The 15,352-nt window shown below is 40.2% G+C and overlaps 1 protein-coding gene across 1 annotated transcript in view; it reads left to right on the top strand.

The window, feature by feature from the left end:
* CCNE1 (cyclin E1) overlaps positions 1-11,619 on the top strand; it is a 13,236-nt gene extending 1,617 nt beyond the window's left edge. Inside the window, exons 2-10 of the mRNA XM_009281048.2 lie at positions 213-281; positions 6,826-6,968; positions 7,049-7,184; positions 8,018-8,164; positions 9,086-9,181; positions 9,551-9,685; positions 9,773-9,884; positions 9,970-10,127; positions 10,981-11,619. Coding sequence (XP_009279323.2) covers positions 213-281; positions 6,826-6,968; positions 7,049-7,184; positions 8,018-8,164; positions 9,086-9,181; positions 9,551-9,685; positions 9,773-9,884; positions 9,970-10,127; positions 10,981-11,103 — 1,119 coding nt within the window. The 3' untranslated portion in view covers positions 11,104-11,619. The remainder of the gene's footprint in view (positions 1-212; positions 282-6,825; positions 6,969-7,048; positions 7,185-8,017; positions 8,165-9,085; positions 9,182-9,550; positions 9,686-9,772; positions 9,885-9,969; positions 10,128-10,980) is intronic.
* Positions 11,620-15,352: the final 3,733 nt, after the last annotated feature.

Here is a 15,352-nt window from a genome sequence, read left to right on the forward strand (position 1 = left end):
CGCAGGCCAGCGCCTGCCCCGCCGCCGGGCTTGGCCTCCGGGCCCTCCCCTCCTTTTGTTGGGTGCCTGGGGGCCATGTGGTGGTCTGGGTGTTGGGTGGGCGGTGGTCTGCTGCGGGGCTGAGATCCCGAGGGACCAGGTGCACGTCACAGCGGCCAACGGTCGCTTGTCCCGCAGCTTGTACTCCTGAAATTATATCTTGCTTTTTGTAGTTCTTACAGGATCCTGATGAAGAAATTGCTAAAATGGAGATGACTAGAAAAAAGCAGTATGAAAACCAGGTAACCAATTTGGCTTTAGGTCATACTCCTGTAATCTTACTTAACCCTATTATTATTTTGCAGTACTTCATTATTATTGCGAACATGGTACAACAGATACACAGCTACCAGATGCTGTATAGCAATGGGCGAGGGAGACTATCAACCCTGGCTGAGAAGAGTGCAAAGCGCTTCAAGTCATACAGGTTGCTTTGGAGTCTTTGCAAGAGATGAGGCGTGTGTTGGTCTAAAACATTATGTTAATAATTCAGTATATCCAACTGTCCTGGGATTACAAGGGTGCACCTTACGAAAGCCTTAATATGCATTTAGGCCTACACGGAGGGACTCTGCATTGACTTCTCTAGAGAGTTGCAAGAGTGCAGTCATGTGCTTATGTGCTGTACCTTGCAGGCCAAAGCACGAGACACTTAAGCATACGAACAGAATCATCTTTTAAGATGATTCTCTTTGCAGTTATGTCTCTACTTACGTATCACCTGGGAGAGAGGAGAGATTCCCCCATTCCTTCCACCATCAGCTCCATTCCTATTGACAAGTCATTATCAGACTGACAGAGTACGAGGTTCCTGATTAGAACTTTGAAGTTTATACTAGATGCTAATGTGGTGGTAAAATAGGCTTCATTTCTCTGCAGAACAAAGAGATAATTTCTGTAAAGTCACTTAGCTGTGGAAATCAGGCCTGCAGTGGAGGTTAGTAGTGACCATTGCCAGTTTTCTCAGTAAGACATTTAGAATGATCTGAGTTACGAAGTCAAAACTAACTTCAGTAATGTCCTTGCTCCCTTAGTGTCCTTCCTATAATCTTTGAACCTGAGATGCTATTGGTGTCTATATTGGATGCTATGTTGGTAGATGATATTGAAAGCATGATGCTCTAAATAAAACAGAGAGTAGCCTGTTTTCTGAAAGAGGTTTATTCCCCCCGCCTTTTTTTTTTTTCTGCACACACTCACACGTGCTTGTTCAGTCACTGCCACTAGGACTTCAGCCTGTTAATGCACATGCAGGGTGATACTTCAGCTGCAAAAGTCATGATCAGGGAGTACAGACCGTTCTCATTTGGTACGCAAGGCTATGCATAATGTGGCACATCTAACCAGAAGTGGCAGCTGGAAGTTCCAAGACTAAAGTGCTACCATAACAGATGGGCATCATTGTTTGGAATGGCCTCTGCTTGTTGCAACTGCGTATACTAGTTATCAGTCAACATATTAAGCAGGGCTCAAATGGTGAGCATTTAATGAGGGGATCTCTCCTTCCCTTCTGTCTTTCTTTTGTGCAGTATATTAAACTAATTTCTCACTTCTGACAAGGAAGAGCTGCCTGTCCTTCACCACAGCTCTCCTTCACCAAAAGATTCATCCTGTTTGAGCTGAGCAAGGGCTTCTTGTGCATGTTTATTGCATAATAGTGAGGTATTATTAAAAAACCCTCAACAGGGACCCAATTTTACCTTCTTCCAGAAAGACAGTGGAAAGAAACTTGAAATATATTTTGCATACATTGACCTTCAACTTTGAAATTAGATAAAGATTTCCAATTTTTTGTTCTTGTTTGTGTTCCTGGCCTGGTAGCCATTCAGTGTTACTTCAGGAATGATAGGTAAGTTAAAATTTAGATAATTTAGGCAGTAGGCATCCAAAATATTTACTTGGCAATTTTTCAAGTTAAGCTTAGGATACTGGTGGGATTTGGCCCTTTGATTCCGTAAACCATAAATAAAACGGGTACCTGTGTAGCTGTCCGTACATAGAGAAGGTTATTTGTTGTGACAAAGTAGCCAGATTGTTACAGATCTGTTTAAAAAAGCTAACATTTGGCTGCACAGCAGCAGCTCTTCAGTCTATGGTGTGACACAAGCTATTCTCTGATATAAATTGCCACAGGCCACTAATGAGAATACGTTTACGGTTCCAGCAGCAGTATAGCAGGCTTGTATGATAGCCAGTGAGATAGTTAGTCTGTTGAGGCACAACAATTCTAAAATGCAAGTAGCTATAAATCCACTGCAGCCTATACCACATGACTTCTACATTAAATAAATTGTTTACTGACACTAGTTTATGCACAAGGCAAAATATCATAGTCACATCCCACTTTACAGCATCTTCATAGTCAATTCATTAGTTTGCTTCTGTTGAACATAAGGCCTGAGTTCTTAATTAGGATGCTGTTACCCTTTATGTGATGAAAGGGTGACTATATCATCAGGTTTGTGACAGCAGAATATTGCATAAATTCTGTGTTTGATTTTTAGAGAACTGGCACTGCTGTAATTCTGCTAGCAATTCTCATATTAATTCTGGCTGCTTTCTGTGGATGGATACACTTCCAAGGCTCCGTGTAAAACAAAATTCATCTAACTAGATAGTCATCTGTGCAATTGTGATACAAATTACATGGCCACCTCCATCTAGAGTGGAGAACTGAATCTAGAAGTTAGTTTCTTTAGATGAAACTAACTAATGTTTTCAGGTGAAAAGAAGATGGAGTAAACTCTCAGGAAATAGTTTTGGTCAATTTCTCACTGGACATTTTTCCAGAATCCGGTCTTACTGTTGTCAAAATGTTCCACCTAACTGGTTTGAAAATATCCTCCAAAAAGTTTTTAACTAGTCTAGGTTATCTTTGGAAGATCCAATTTAAAAAACAAAACAGAAACCCCAAAAAACAACTTACTAAAGTCTTCAGACAAACAGATAAAGAATGTAAACTATATCCAGGTTGAGAGCTTGACTTGGCCCAAATCTAGGGCAGGACAATATTCAGACTCTTTAGAAAATTAAAAGTAGTAGAAGCTCCTATGCTATTCAGAAAGAATTGGAACAACTTAATAATGTGAGTTGCTCTTCTCTCTCCTATTTATTAATTCTGGAATCTCTTTCTGATGGCAAAGAAAAACCCTATACTTCAAACTAATGCATCCTGTGAGTGAAGAATGGCTAGAATTATAAGTCTTGCTATTTTTGGTGGGCAAACTAAGGCTGCAGTCTAGTAGTTCATATCAATGTGTCTCTGTTACGAGGTGCTGCTTTTTAGGGCGAGACAAACAGGCCTATATCCCCCTCCTGTTCCTCTGCCTTCAATTTCCATGCTGAAAATCCTCTGACTTTGCTGTTTGAATGCAGTTCTGGGTCACCCTCTTCCTCTGCTTTCCTGCTGCCCTTCTTGCCCTGGGTCTGTGGAAGCTTGTTCTGGTGGCTCACAGCTCATGTTGAGATGCACAAGTGTCTCAGCAGCTTGTATTCTTAGGTGTGGCTGCTTCACTGAAGGTTCTGCCTGTAACTGATAACCCCAACAGTCGCTACCTGCTCCATTTTGTGTCTGGCCTATATGCCTGAAGGATGTCCAAAAGATCCGTTTAAATGAATGTTTGATATATCAGTGAATGATGACGTGCTGCAGAAAACTGAGGTGTGGGAACATTTGAGCTTTAAAGAAACTCCAACCTTTGAACTCCTGGGTTTTCTTTGTTTGGAGCTGTATGGGCTTGACTGCTCTGATGGACCTCTTTGGTCATCTACCTTCTGCCCTTGGTGCTCCTTCTCCTAACAAGCCTTCTCATGTCCTCAGTTCAATTTCTCCAATCTGTATCTAGTTCTCAGGTCTGAGATATAGATCTGTATCTCTGATCAACTGTTCCTATTCCTGTATCTGGAATATTACTGTGGGCATCACCAAGACTTCTTGCTGGGCTCTATATAGATTTCAAGAGGCAGTTTTCCCCACTGATTTTTGGCTCGCATCCTACTTCAGCTCCTATTTGCCTCAGAAGTAAGCCCAGGGCTGTAGGATTTCCTCCATTAGGCTGCACAGATTCTCTGTAACATCTGTCGCTTTTTGGCAGCCCCTGCTTTCGGGTTGGCTCTGTGCAAGCCCAAAGGAAGTTCTTCATGGTCTCCTCACACCCTCCCCACCTTAAACTGTTTCTTTTTCCAGTGGTGGCTCCTATTTCCTTACAGTTAGTGTGATGTAATGCAGTTTCTTGATATTGTTTCTTAGTTTTGGTTGAACGTCTTGCTAAATCTGCTTTAAAGACTCAAGAGTCTGATTAATAAGCTCATTCCTTCAACCAAAATCCATGCCAGAGCTATGGTGTTCCCTCACTTACGCTAATTCAGACTCCCGTCTCCTTTCCCAGCAGTTTCTTGCTTTTGAGGACCCTATGCATTTGTTTCCTTCTTGCCTCTAGCTAAGCTATATGATTTTTCTGTTGCTTGCATCTTTTCCCCAGCCGTTTTGGTGAGCGACGTTATCTAGTCAAAAACTTTGTTTTCACTTCTCAAAACACCGAAGAGGCTCTTGACCCTTGATTTATGTTTCCTTATAGAAGATTGGGGGTGGTGAAATCTCCTAAATCAATTGTCGTTGTTGCTGCCATGTAGTATGTGAGGTATCTGCTTTGGTTGAGAACTCTGTGGAGCAGATCCCTTGTCCTTCAGAAGCTGCTGGTCTAGTAGGCACCTTTAAATAGATATTATATAATCTACCGCTTTTCTGTTGGTTTGCTGATTAACTGATAAGGCAGCACTTCTCCAAAGGCTGTTGGCAGCTGGGCTTGCTGTGCAGTTTGGAGGACAAAGTGTGACTAAAGTCTAGTTTTGAGGGAGGACAAAAATTAACTTAAAGCAATGCTGATGCGACGCTTTTATTCAAACTTTCAGTTCATAAGGAATCTGTAATTTTTAAGATAAAGATAGTATTCCCTCTTTTTGCCTTCCCCCACCCAAATTAAATTGTGGCATGGCTGGGTATGTAGCTATGCTAGATTTGCAAGTAGAACTCCAAGAAGAAAAAATACCCACCTGTGTGTCAGTAACTCAAAGTACAAAGCAGTCTTAGCTGCGAGTGAACTGCGAAATGTGCTTTTTGTTTCATCAAGTCAGTGGTTTCTGTTTCTGAAGCTGGTGCTAAGAGGTAGCCATTTTGTTGGAAAGTGATGTCAGTTGTAGCAAGGACAGGGCAAATATCAGGTGTGGAAGCTTCTTTACAAGAGGCAAAATTTCATGTAAAGCATTTTACTTGTTAGCACCTAATGATTCTTCTGATTATTTTTTTTTTGGAAGCACATTAGGAGTCTTGTTAGGGAGTTCTGTCCTTTTAGTGCTGCAGAGAACAGATCAGTTTGCAGGAAGATGGCTGACTTCACTGTTAGGCAGAAATGCCAAATTTTAATTTGCTTAGGCATGATGACATGGGGCTGGCTTTGTATTCTACTGCAAAATAAAACAAGTAGTATTTTCCTGGGGAACTGTGTGAAGTCTACACCAAGATCTTGTTTAACAGAGTTAGCCAGGAGAAAAGTAAACCCAAACTTAAGTTCTGGTCCAAATAAAGTAAAAGGATGTGATGGGTGAAATGTCAGATGTCTGATGTTTGCAGACCTTGGCAAAATTCTGTATATGAAATGGTCAACTTGATACTTTAGTGGTAATTACTTGACATGTACTTGCTTTATTCTGAAAACAATTGGATCATAAGTGCTTTGTTTCTTTCATCCTAGCACTGCAAGTTGAATGAGTAAGAAAAATTCTATAAACTACTATTTTGCTGTGTCCATTGTCAAGGTTGCTTTGTATAGAACTATGACTTCAGGCGTTGCATCTACATATTCCTTACCAGAAATCCTGACCTTGTATTTGTATAATTATAATCACAAATTGGGTTTTAAAGTTCTGTCTGCTTATTCTTTACCTGAAGGCAAGCATCTTGCTTTCATGCAAAATATTTTTGGTAAAAACAAAATGTAACATGACAATAGGAGATTCTGACTTGGATATTCTTCCATGAAACAGTTGTGGCCCTTCAGAAGGAGAACAGGGTAAATGTTCTTCAGCTTTCGCTGCAAGGTTTCTCTGCTATGAAAATAAGCAACACCTCTCTACTCAGCACTGGTGAGGCCACACCTGGAGTACTGTGTCCAGTTCTGGGCTCCCCAGTACAAGAGAGACCTGAACATACTGGAAAGAGTCCAGCAAAGGTCCACTAAGGTGATAAAGGGACCAGAGCATCAATCCTATAAGGAAAGGCTGAGGGAGCTGGGACTGTTTAGCCTGGAGAAAAGAAGGCTCAGGGAGATCCTATCAATGTATATAAATACCTGAAGGGAGGATGTGAAGAAGATGGAGCCAGGCTCTTTTCAGTGATGCCCAGTGATGGGACAAGAGGAGATGGACACAAACTGAAGCACAGGAGGTTCCCTGTGAACATCAGGAAACACTTTTTTTTAGTGTGAGGGTGACCGAGCGCTGGCACATGTTGCCCAGAGAGGTTGTGGAGCCTCCATCCTTAGAGATACTCAAAAGCCATCCGGTCATATTCCTGGGCCACTGGCTCTTGGTGGCCCTGCTTGAGCAGGGGTGTTGGATGAAATGACCTACAGAGGTCCCTTCCCATCTCAACGATTCTATGATTCTGTGCAGCTTAAAGAGGTAATCATAGTTTCTGTCATAGTTTCTTGCCAATGTCTTGTCTTCTATTTACAGCTAAAATTATTATTTTAAAAGGCACAGTGTAAAATCTTGTACTTCATTTAACAGCCATCCTGGAATAATGTTCACAAAAATGCCCATATGCTGATTCCTACTCCAGATAAAGATGATGATCCAGTTGGTGTTGATTACTCTCACTTTATACATCTAAGTGTTGTTCCAACTAGAGCTTCACCATTACCAGTTCTAGGGTAAGCGTGCCATTTTGCTGCTGCTTGTCTGCCTTCCTTTTGTGTTATGATTCAAGACTAAGCATATTGATCTGTCTTAGCTGGGCAAACAGAGAAGATGTATGGAAAAACATGATAAACAAAGAAGAGACATATGTGAGGGATAAACTTTATATGCAAAGGCACCCTCTCCTGCAACCTAAAATGAGAACAATCCTTCTAGACTGGCTAATGGAGGTAAGCTTTTCCATGCTTGTGATTATTTCAAGTGTGCTTTTGTTGAAGTGTACTAATAACTGTCATGAGTACATTTCATGATCTTTGCGTAACCCATTTAGGACTAGACACTCGTCTTCATCTTAGTTTGTTAATTAATAGCACTAAACTTAAAAAAAAATATATAATGGATTGAGTTGATGGTATACAAACTGACAATATATTCTGATATTCATTTAGATCGATAATGGATAATAATCGATTTGTCCCTAAAGCTCTGTGTTGTAAGCTTTTTAAGGTCACACTGCAGATAAAAGCTGCACAAATGAATTGTAATTATGAAAGTCACTGTAAAAAGGAAGGTGTGGTGGCTGAGACCAGATGCATCTCTCAAACTCTCTCTTATTGGCATGTAGAATTTACTACAACTCTTCTGTCTGTATGTGAGTCTATGACTATGCCACCTATGACTCAGTGGCATAGTCTCTGTTCTTAATTCTAAAGTATTTGTGAGAATTTTCTCTTTTGAGGTGTTGGAATGATGCATCTTCGCAAAAATGAGGAACTGATGTTCTGACATTGTTAGAACATGTGCTTGCATTTCCTAAAAGGGTTTTCACTCTGATCTTTTCTTTTTGGCGGGGGGCAGTTACTGTAGTGGCAGTCATCTTGTGTCAAAGGAAACTGCTTAACTCATGCTCTTAGTTAACATGTTACTTCACAATAGCAGTGAAGCAGAAAGCCAATATGAATTTTATGTCTAGCTCTTGCTTTTTGTTTTAATACACCTGTAGCATCTGTTTTTGACTCTAACACTGTTCTTGACCTTTGTGATACCTGATGTCTCTCCAGGGGTTTGTGAAGTCTACAAGCTTCACAGAGAAACTTTTTATTTAGCACAAGATTTCTTTGATCGGTTTATGGCAACACAACAGAATGTTGTAAAAACACTATTGCAGCTTATTGGTATCTCTTCTTTATTCATAGCAGCAAAGCTAGAGGTAAGTATCTCCAGCTTTACTTAAACATAAAAATGTGAATGGACAGACAGCATACTTATTGTACACTAGATGCATTTTGGCAGGCTTTATGGAGTATTTTTTGCTATGACTTTTCAGCTGGGAGACAGAAGAAAAAATCCTTTTTTCTTTTCAAAATTCCTCCTAATTTTTTTTTTAAGACTAGCTAACATCACAGTATATGTCTCTAATCTTAAAAGGATAGTCTTTTCAGTGTAAAATCCTTTTCTTTTCAAAATTCCTCCTAATTTTTTTTTTAAGACTAGCTAACATCACAGTATATGTCTCTAATCTTAAAAGGATAGTCTTTTCAGTGTTAGAATAAATCTAAAGTTTTTAATTGCGGTTGCTAAATGAGTTTTTGGCTGGCTGCTGTATACAGAGACCACTTATTGCAATTCTATTGTTAGTGGAGTACCTACTGGATGATAGTCTGAGCTATTCTTTATTTACTGGAACAAATTGAACTATTAAAATACATAGTGCTTTTAAGTTCTTACTGTTTGTTTTTTAAGAGGGCTATTATTCTTCAATCTGTTCTTCTCAAGCAAGGGATAAAAGGCCTTTTCTTTAGGATGTATAAAAAAATCTTGATGTCAATTATGATACTGTCTCGGTCATGCTGTAGTCAAACATAATGCATGTTGTACTGATCCATCAAAAGTGAAAGGTGAAGGCTATGATCAGGAAGGTTGAACAAGAAATCTGTGTATATTAAAGGCAGAGGAGAACACCGTAAGTTACAATGGGGGGTTGGTTCTTTTTTCTTTTTTCCCCTCTGTTTTGAAATGCTGAAGTAGTGGTGGGTTGTTCTTTTTTTTCTTTTTTTTTTGTTCTCCCTAAGCACATGAGACTAGTTACAACTTACTCCACAAATTAAATACTTAATCCCCTATCTTTCAGGAAATTTATCCACCAAAGTTGCACCAGTTTGCCTATGTTACAGATGGAGCTTGTACGGAAGATGAAATCCTCAGTATGGAATTGATCATTATGAAGGTAATATTTCAAAGTGGAATTAGTTCTACTTTAATTTTTAAAAACGTATAGCATAATCAGACTAAAAGCAGAGAGCCTCAGTTAATCTTATGTGCTGCTAAGAGGCACAGTTTCTCTTTTTAATTAGAACACAGTGTTCTTTAGGTAACAAGTGATTTAAAGCATCCACCAGTATGTATGTATTAACAAAATGAATCATTCCCCCACCCTATCAGCAGGAGGAGGTACAGGAGAGGATTAGATTTCATGTTTCAAAGATGCCTTGACCAACTGGAATTACAGCTTCTGATCTGGAGTAAATAAAGTTGCATGGTTTAAGTTAGGAACTCTTTATTAATACTCAGGTCTTGTGCATGTCTAATCTTTCAGGCTCTTAATTGGAACTTAAATCCACTGACAGTTGTATCATGGCTAAACATTTACATGCAAGTTGCGTATTTAAATGAGCTTTATGAGGTATTGCTGCCACAATATCCACAGCAAATATTTGTACAAATAGCAGAGGTAAGACTGATTTCTTCCTTCAAATGCTCTTTCACCTGGAAAAAAGTGTTCTTGTGATAGACTTATTAAACATCTGTTGTCTTGTAGCTCTTGGATCTCTGTGTGCTGGATATTGGCTGCTTGGAATATACATACGGAGTACTTGCAGCTTCTGCTTTGTATCATTTCTCCTCATCTGAGCTGATGCAGAAAGTTTCAGGTATTGGCATTTATAAACTAAGTCTAATGTGTTTACAATCATTAAGTCTTCATTCAGGCAGATAAACATATGTCTTGTCTCCCAGGTTATGAATGGTGTGAGATAGAGGAATGTGTAAAATGGATGGTTCCATTTGCGATGGCTATAAGGGAAGTAGGAAGCTCCAAACTGAAATACTTTAGAGGTATAGCTCCTGAAGACTTGCACAATATACAGACGCACATAAACAGCTTGGATTTGCTGGTATGTATGTGCCTAACGAAGTAAAAATCTGTCTGTAAAATCTCCTAAATCTTGTTTCTTCTTTGGTTAGAACATACAGTAAACTTAAGTGAAGCATTGTCAGATTGAGACTGAGCGTATTCAGATGATAAAAGGCATGAGGTTGTACTCCAGTTCCAAAATTCTTGGGACAGAGACTTGTCTTGGGACTGACTTGTTCGGTATTTAGTTTAAAAAGGTGATTTTGACTTAAGCCTCTCATCTCAAATGGCAAATAATTACCCCAGAAATCAGAAGCGTATTTCTACCCTTTGGGATGCTTCAAATATAGCAAGTTAGACCTTTCTCTATAGGAAATACAGGTAATGCAACCTTGTCTGATGAAAAAGAGAAAATAAAGACTGATCACTTGAGACTGATCTTGTGGCACTGTTATGTGACAGTGGTGGTTGACAAGAAGTTGAGCAAGAGTGGTTTTTAGCATGAGAAACTTGCAGAGGATCAAAATCTTGTCCAACAAATTGTAGTTAATCTAAGGTATTGGGGTTCTCTTTTCGCTTTAGGATATTTAATTGTAGTAGAAGTTAAAGCTCTTCCTCTTCAGTTGCTTCTGAATTTTGCTTTCTTGAAGATACAAGTACTATAATGCTGATCATCAGATTCCAAAAGGTAGTACTGATCTCTTGGGGTTTGTATTCACTAACTACTGTGTATTGCATGATTTATCAGTTACTGTTAGGGGGGTTAGATACAGATACACGTTTCCAGATTAGCAATCTGTCAAGTTATAAAACACTGAATTATATTGATCTGTTGCATAGATATACCAAAGTAAAGATTTTTTTTTTTTGTTCTCCCTTTCCTGTGCTTTCAGGACAAAGCTCAAGCAAAACAAGCCATATTGGCTGAGCAAAATAGGACTTCACCTTTCCCCACTGGTGTCCTTACACCACCACAAAGTAGTAAGAAACAGTCTTCTGGACTGAAGCCAATATGACTATAGAAACTGTTGACAGACAATTTTGCTGAAGTGCCTGTTCTGCTGGTTCTAACTCCTGCTCCATTATGGAAATGCTGCCAGTGAAGTTCATAAGCTTTTATGGAATCTGAAAAGGAAACCTTACTTTTTTCATGACAGAAGAATTTTTCTATTTGAAATATTTTTATTGAACATTAAAATATTTTAAAGAAATGGATCAAGTACACCAGCCACTTAAAAGAACACCGAAGAGTGCTCCAAATGCTGCTACGGAGGGTGATGCTTGATGTGACCAGCTGTTCAGAAAAAGGGCTTGATTAGTTACTGTGCCTGTTTGTCCTTTGGATAATCTGCAGTCTTACTGTCCCCTGTTGACAAATGGGCAAAAAGTGCTGTGGAAGACAACATTTCAAAGCCTCTTTTTCAAATGGTTGGCTTACAACTTGATGCCTTTTAAAAAACTCTTTATTGTAAATGCTGCTATGTCTCTGTGTATCCACTTTTAATAAAAATGCTGTCTAAGACAGCTGGTTTTATGTATATTCCAATTTTTCTTTTAAGTATGGTCAGCTAAGGTTTTTCAGACTGTGACCACTAGTAGTGTGGGAGTTGGGGATGAATAATGCAGTAACTATCGCTTTATTTATTTACCACTACTGGCGGCTTATCAGTTAAAAGTTCCTTTTTGGATACTAATAAAATTGTCATGTTGGGCTACTTGGATTTCCCTTAGCCAGATGCAGGTGGCTAGGGAGGGGATAATAAACATGACAAGTATATGGGGAATCCTTCCACAACACTTTCGAACAATCAGTGTATTGGGAAATTCTTGAATCAGACTGTCTGGATGATTATGCTTAATAGCAAGAAGTGATCAGTAGGAAAAGCCTACCCTTTCTTAAAACATAATCATTGAAACTTTGGGATTTTGGCATAGTCTTTGACTAATTGTCTTCTGTGCAAAACTGAATCCTGGAATGGTGTGTGTCTTTTTACAGGAAGAGTTGTCCTTGTTGACCTTCGCAAGGTCTGAGAAGTCATAGTAAGATGTTTTCTGGAAAGTCATGATTCCGGAGAAAAGGGAAATAGAGAAATAAATGTAAAAAATGTTTGCTTCTTTTTCTCATCTTTTTCTCACTTTGAAGGACTGTTCAACGACACTGAAAACTTGTGAGACTACCAGGATTCATCATGTCCTCCTGTAGATAACTTAAACGCTACAACACTTATATTTCAGGAAGCTCCTGCTCTGCTGTTGGTTAATTTTTCTAAACATCAGTTCCCAGCAAGGCTGCTTTCTATTATTTTTTTTTTAAGTTATTCTCCCTTTTGCTCTTCCCTGACCCAGTATTCTGATAAATGTTAAAGCTTTAACGTAATAAAAATGCCTATGGTAACTAATAGTAAGCAAATCACTTGGTGCTGCTGGCTTTTTTTTTTTTCCCCATGCAATGAATGGTTCTAAGTTCTGTGCTAACAAAACAAGTGTAAACGTTAGCTGAAGAAGTTTGCTGGTGCCAGTTCAGAGAGGTTTTAATTTCTTGGAGAACTACATATCCTAGACAAAGGAATGTTGGGTTTTTTATTGAAAAAGTTTGTAACATTGGAGGAATGGTCAAGACTCATTTGGTACTTTGTCCTTAAATTTAGAACACAAAATCGGGGTGGGGGAGGGGAACAATAACCCTCTTGAAAGGTAGTCTCTAGGCTTAATTCCTAAATCACCAGCCAAGCTTCAGTGCTAGTCCTTTTGCTGTTACTTTACTTCTCAGTGCTTAGTATGTGTTTCATCTGTTTCTAAAAAAAAAAAATAAATCCTATTTAAACTGTAACTGGCTGCTTATAAATGGGGATTGCATTTTCTTTGACTTTCAACTGTTCACGAAAATATTCTGTAATTACATTACAGATATGATTAACTCTAACTTTCAGTTTAAGCTAAATATAACTCTGGTTAATACCTATTCAAGAGTGAATGCAGGTGTTCCATATGTTCTTGGCTCTGTGGGAAACTTGTATCTGAGAGATACATATTTATCTATGAAGGAAACTATTCAGATAACAGGCCTCTTTCGAAATGGGATCTCTGCTTTAGATGGTAATCCTACTAATTTTATAACTCCCCCTCCCCCCCGCCCTTCCTGAAAGGTCAACCTGCTTTATTTCGATGGGAAGCAGTCTGCGGAGCGTGGAGATCACGGCTTTGCAGCTTCCCAGGTAGGAAAGCAGTCACGCGCCAGAGATGTGGTACTTTCCAGCAGGGGTGACCTACCTTAAGAGCTGTTTTCTTACTTTCTCATCTTTATCTCATGCTTTAGGAATCTTTGTTTCTGGTTGTCTTGCGACACCTGTGGATACTTATGTCTGTCTGAGTGTGCTGTCTTTCTAGGGTAGCTTGAAAAAATTATGCACTAGTTGCCACAGGCTGAAAACCATTTTAGGGAGGAACGGTGCAACTAATTTTAAGGAAGATAGTTGTCCCTATTAAAAAAACAAAACACAACAAAACTAACAAAGCAAACAAAAAACCCCAAAACAAAACCAAGAGGGAGTTCCCTCCATATTTCTTTGCCTGAGGATCCAATTCTCCTAAATTTTCTCCGGTCCCGGATCAACCTGGAGACAGATTCATGGCAGGCGGGTGGAAGTGAGTGGACAGTTCTGCCTGACCAGATAAGAGAAAAAGGTTTAGTGTGTTTTGAAGTGGGCTGAAGTTTGTGCAACAAAGATGAGCTAATATCAAATAATATGTTCCTGCAAGCTGTCTCTGACTTTAAGCATGCTACCCTGAGAGGTGGGGAGAGGGCTCCACAGGGGAGGATGACCCCGGGGCAATGCATAAGGCTGCTGTTCCTGGTGCAGGAGTGTGGGGGGCTTGAAGGCCTTGGGGAGTGCCAAGAAAGCAGTTCAGCTGTGCATTGCTGCGCGCTCCTCCGCTGGAAACTGTCTCTTCATTTAATAGCTACAGACCAGCATAAAGCATGCTGCAAAGTAAATTGAATTCTGCAGTAACCCAGGTGGCATATGATTATCTCCCTCCTCCCAAAAGGTTTGTCATAACTATGTATCAAAACCGCACCTTGGTCTGACAGCTGCGGGCATCAGAGAAACTTTGAACAAGAGAAATTAATCCAGTGCTAACTTTCCATTACTGCTACTATAAAATTGAAAGTTGGTGGTAGCTGTGACTGTATTGAAGGAAATAGACCCAAATGAGTGAGTTGAGGCTGCAGTTGTGAGCTGGGGTTGAGGAGGAGGAGCGCTGGTGAGCAGGAAGGATGAAGATGCAGAGGTCTGCGCTGTGAGTCTGCCAGATGCTAAGCTGCTGAAAACGCTGTAATTACCTAACAGTAGTTCATAGAAATAGTTCTGCATAGCTTGTATCCCATCAAGCAGTAGGATGGTCTGCCAGTGGCTATCAGTTTCTAGGTCTCAGGTCAGCATCTCCTCTTGGTTCTCAGGGATTACGGCATGAGGGGTTTTATTACATCCCTGCTTGCATGAGGTGGAGGTAAGCAGCTGGCGCAAGTTCAGTGGAGTGCTTGCACAAATACTCAGCCAGGCATCCCACGGGAGCTGCAGGCCCTGTAAGCTCTTATAGCCTGGCTCGAGTTTCTCTCAATTCCTGGGTGCTGTTTCCTTCATGTACAGCGCAGCTGGCTTGTCTCACAGCAGTAGCAGCCTGAATTCAGGCAGCTGGGTGAAATGTTCTTCCTTAGACTAGGCTGTGAACTTGGACCTTGGTGCAAGCGTGTAAGGCTTACTGCAGCATCACCTCTCGGGGGGGGGGGTGGCATCAGGGCACCTGAACTTCAGTTTGGGAATTGCTAAAGGCTACAAGTGGCTTTCCTCCAGACTTCAATGGGAGTAACACCCAGTCAGGGCACTGCAAGGTTAGGTAAAGTGTGTTAGGAAATAGTCAGGGGTAAATGTATACTGAGGCAGGGGAATTGGCAAGTACACAGGTCGACACTGGATGGACCTACTTTACCTTGTTTGTTGGCATAAATCTTCTCTTATTTTGGGAATGTGCTTCCTCTAGGTATTTAACAACATGCTTTTAAAGCATCAGATTACTCATACCCTCATCTTGCAAACCTTCCTCCCCCACAACCCTCTCCCCTCGAAAAAAGGGAGATGCTAGCATATACTGTGAAATAATACGGGTTATCCCAGACTCTGTCTAGCCTTGAATTTGTTGGGGATTAAGCACAGCTCCTCCTTGCTGCCAAGGTTGAGATCAGCTTGACCTGGGCTTTTGTAATCT

The sequence above is a fragment of the Aptenodytes forsteri genome, unplaced genomic scaffold (assembly GCF_000699145.1).
Source record: "Aptenodytes forsteri isolate BGI_AS27 unplaced genomic scaffold, ASM69914v1 Scaffold356, whole genome shotgun sequence".
Taxonomy (NCBI): domain Eukaryota; kingdom Metazoa; phylum Chordata; class Aves; order Sphenisciformes; family Spheniscidae; genus Aptenodytes; species Aptenodytes forsteri.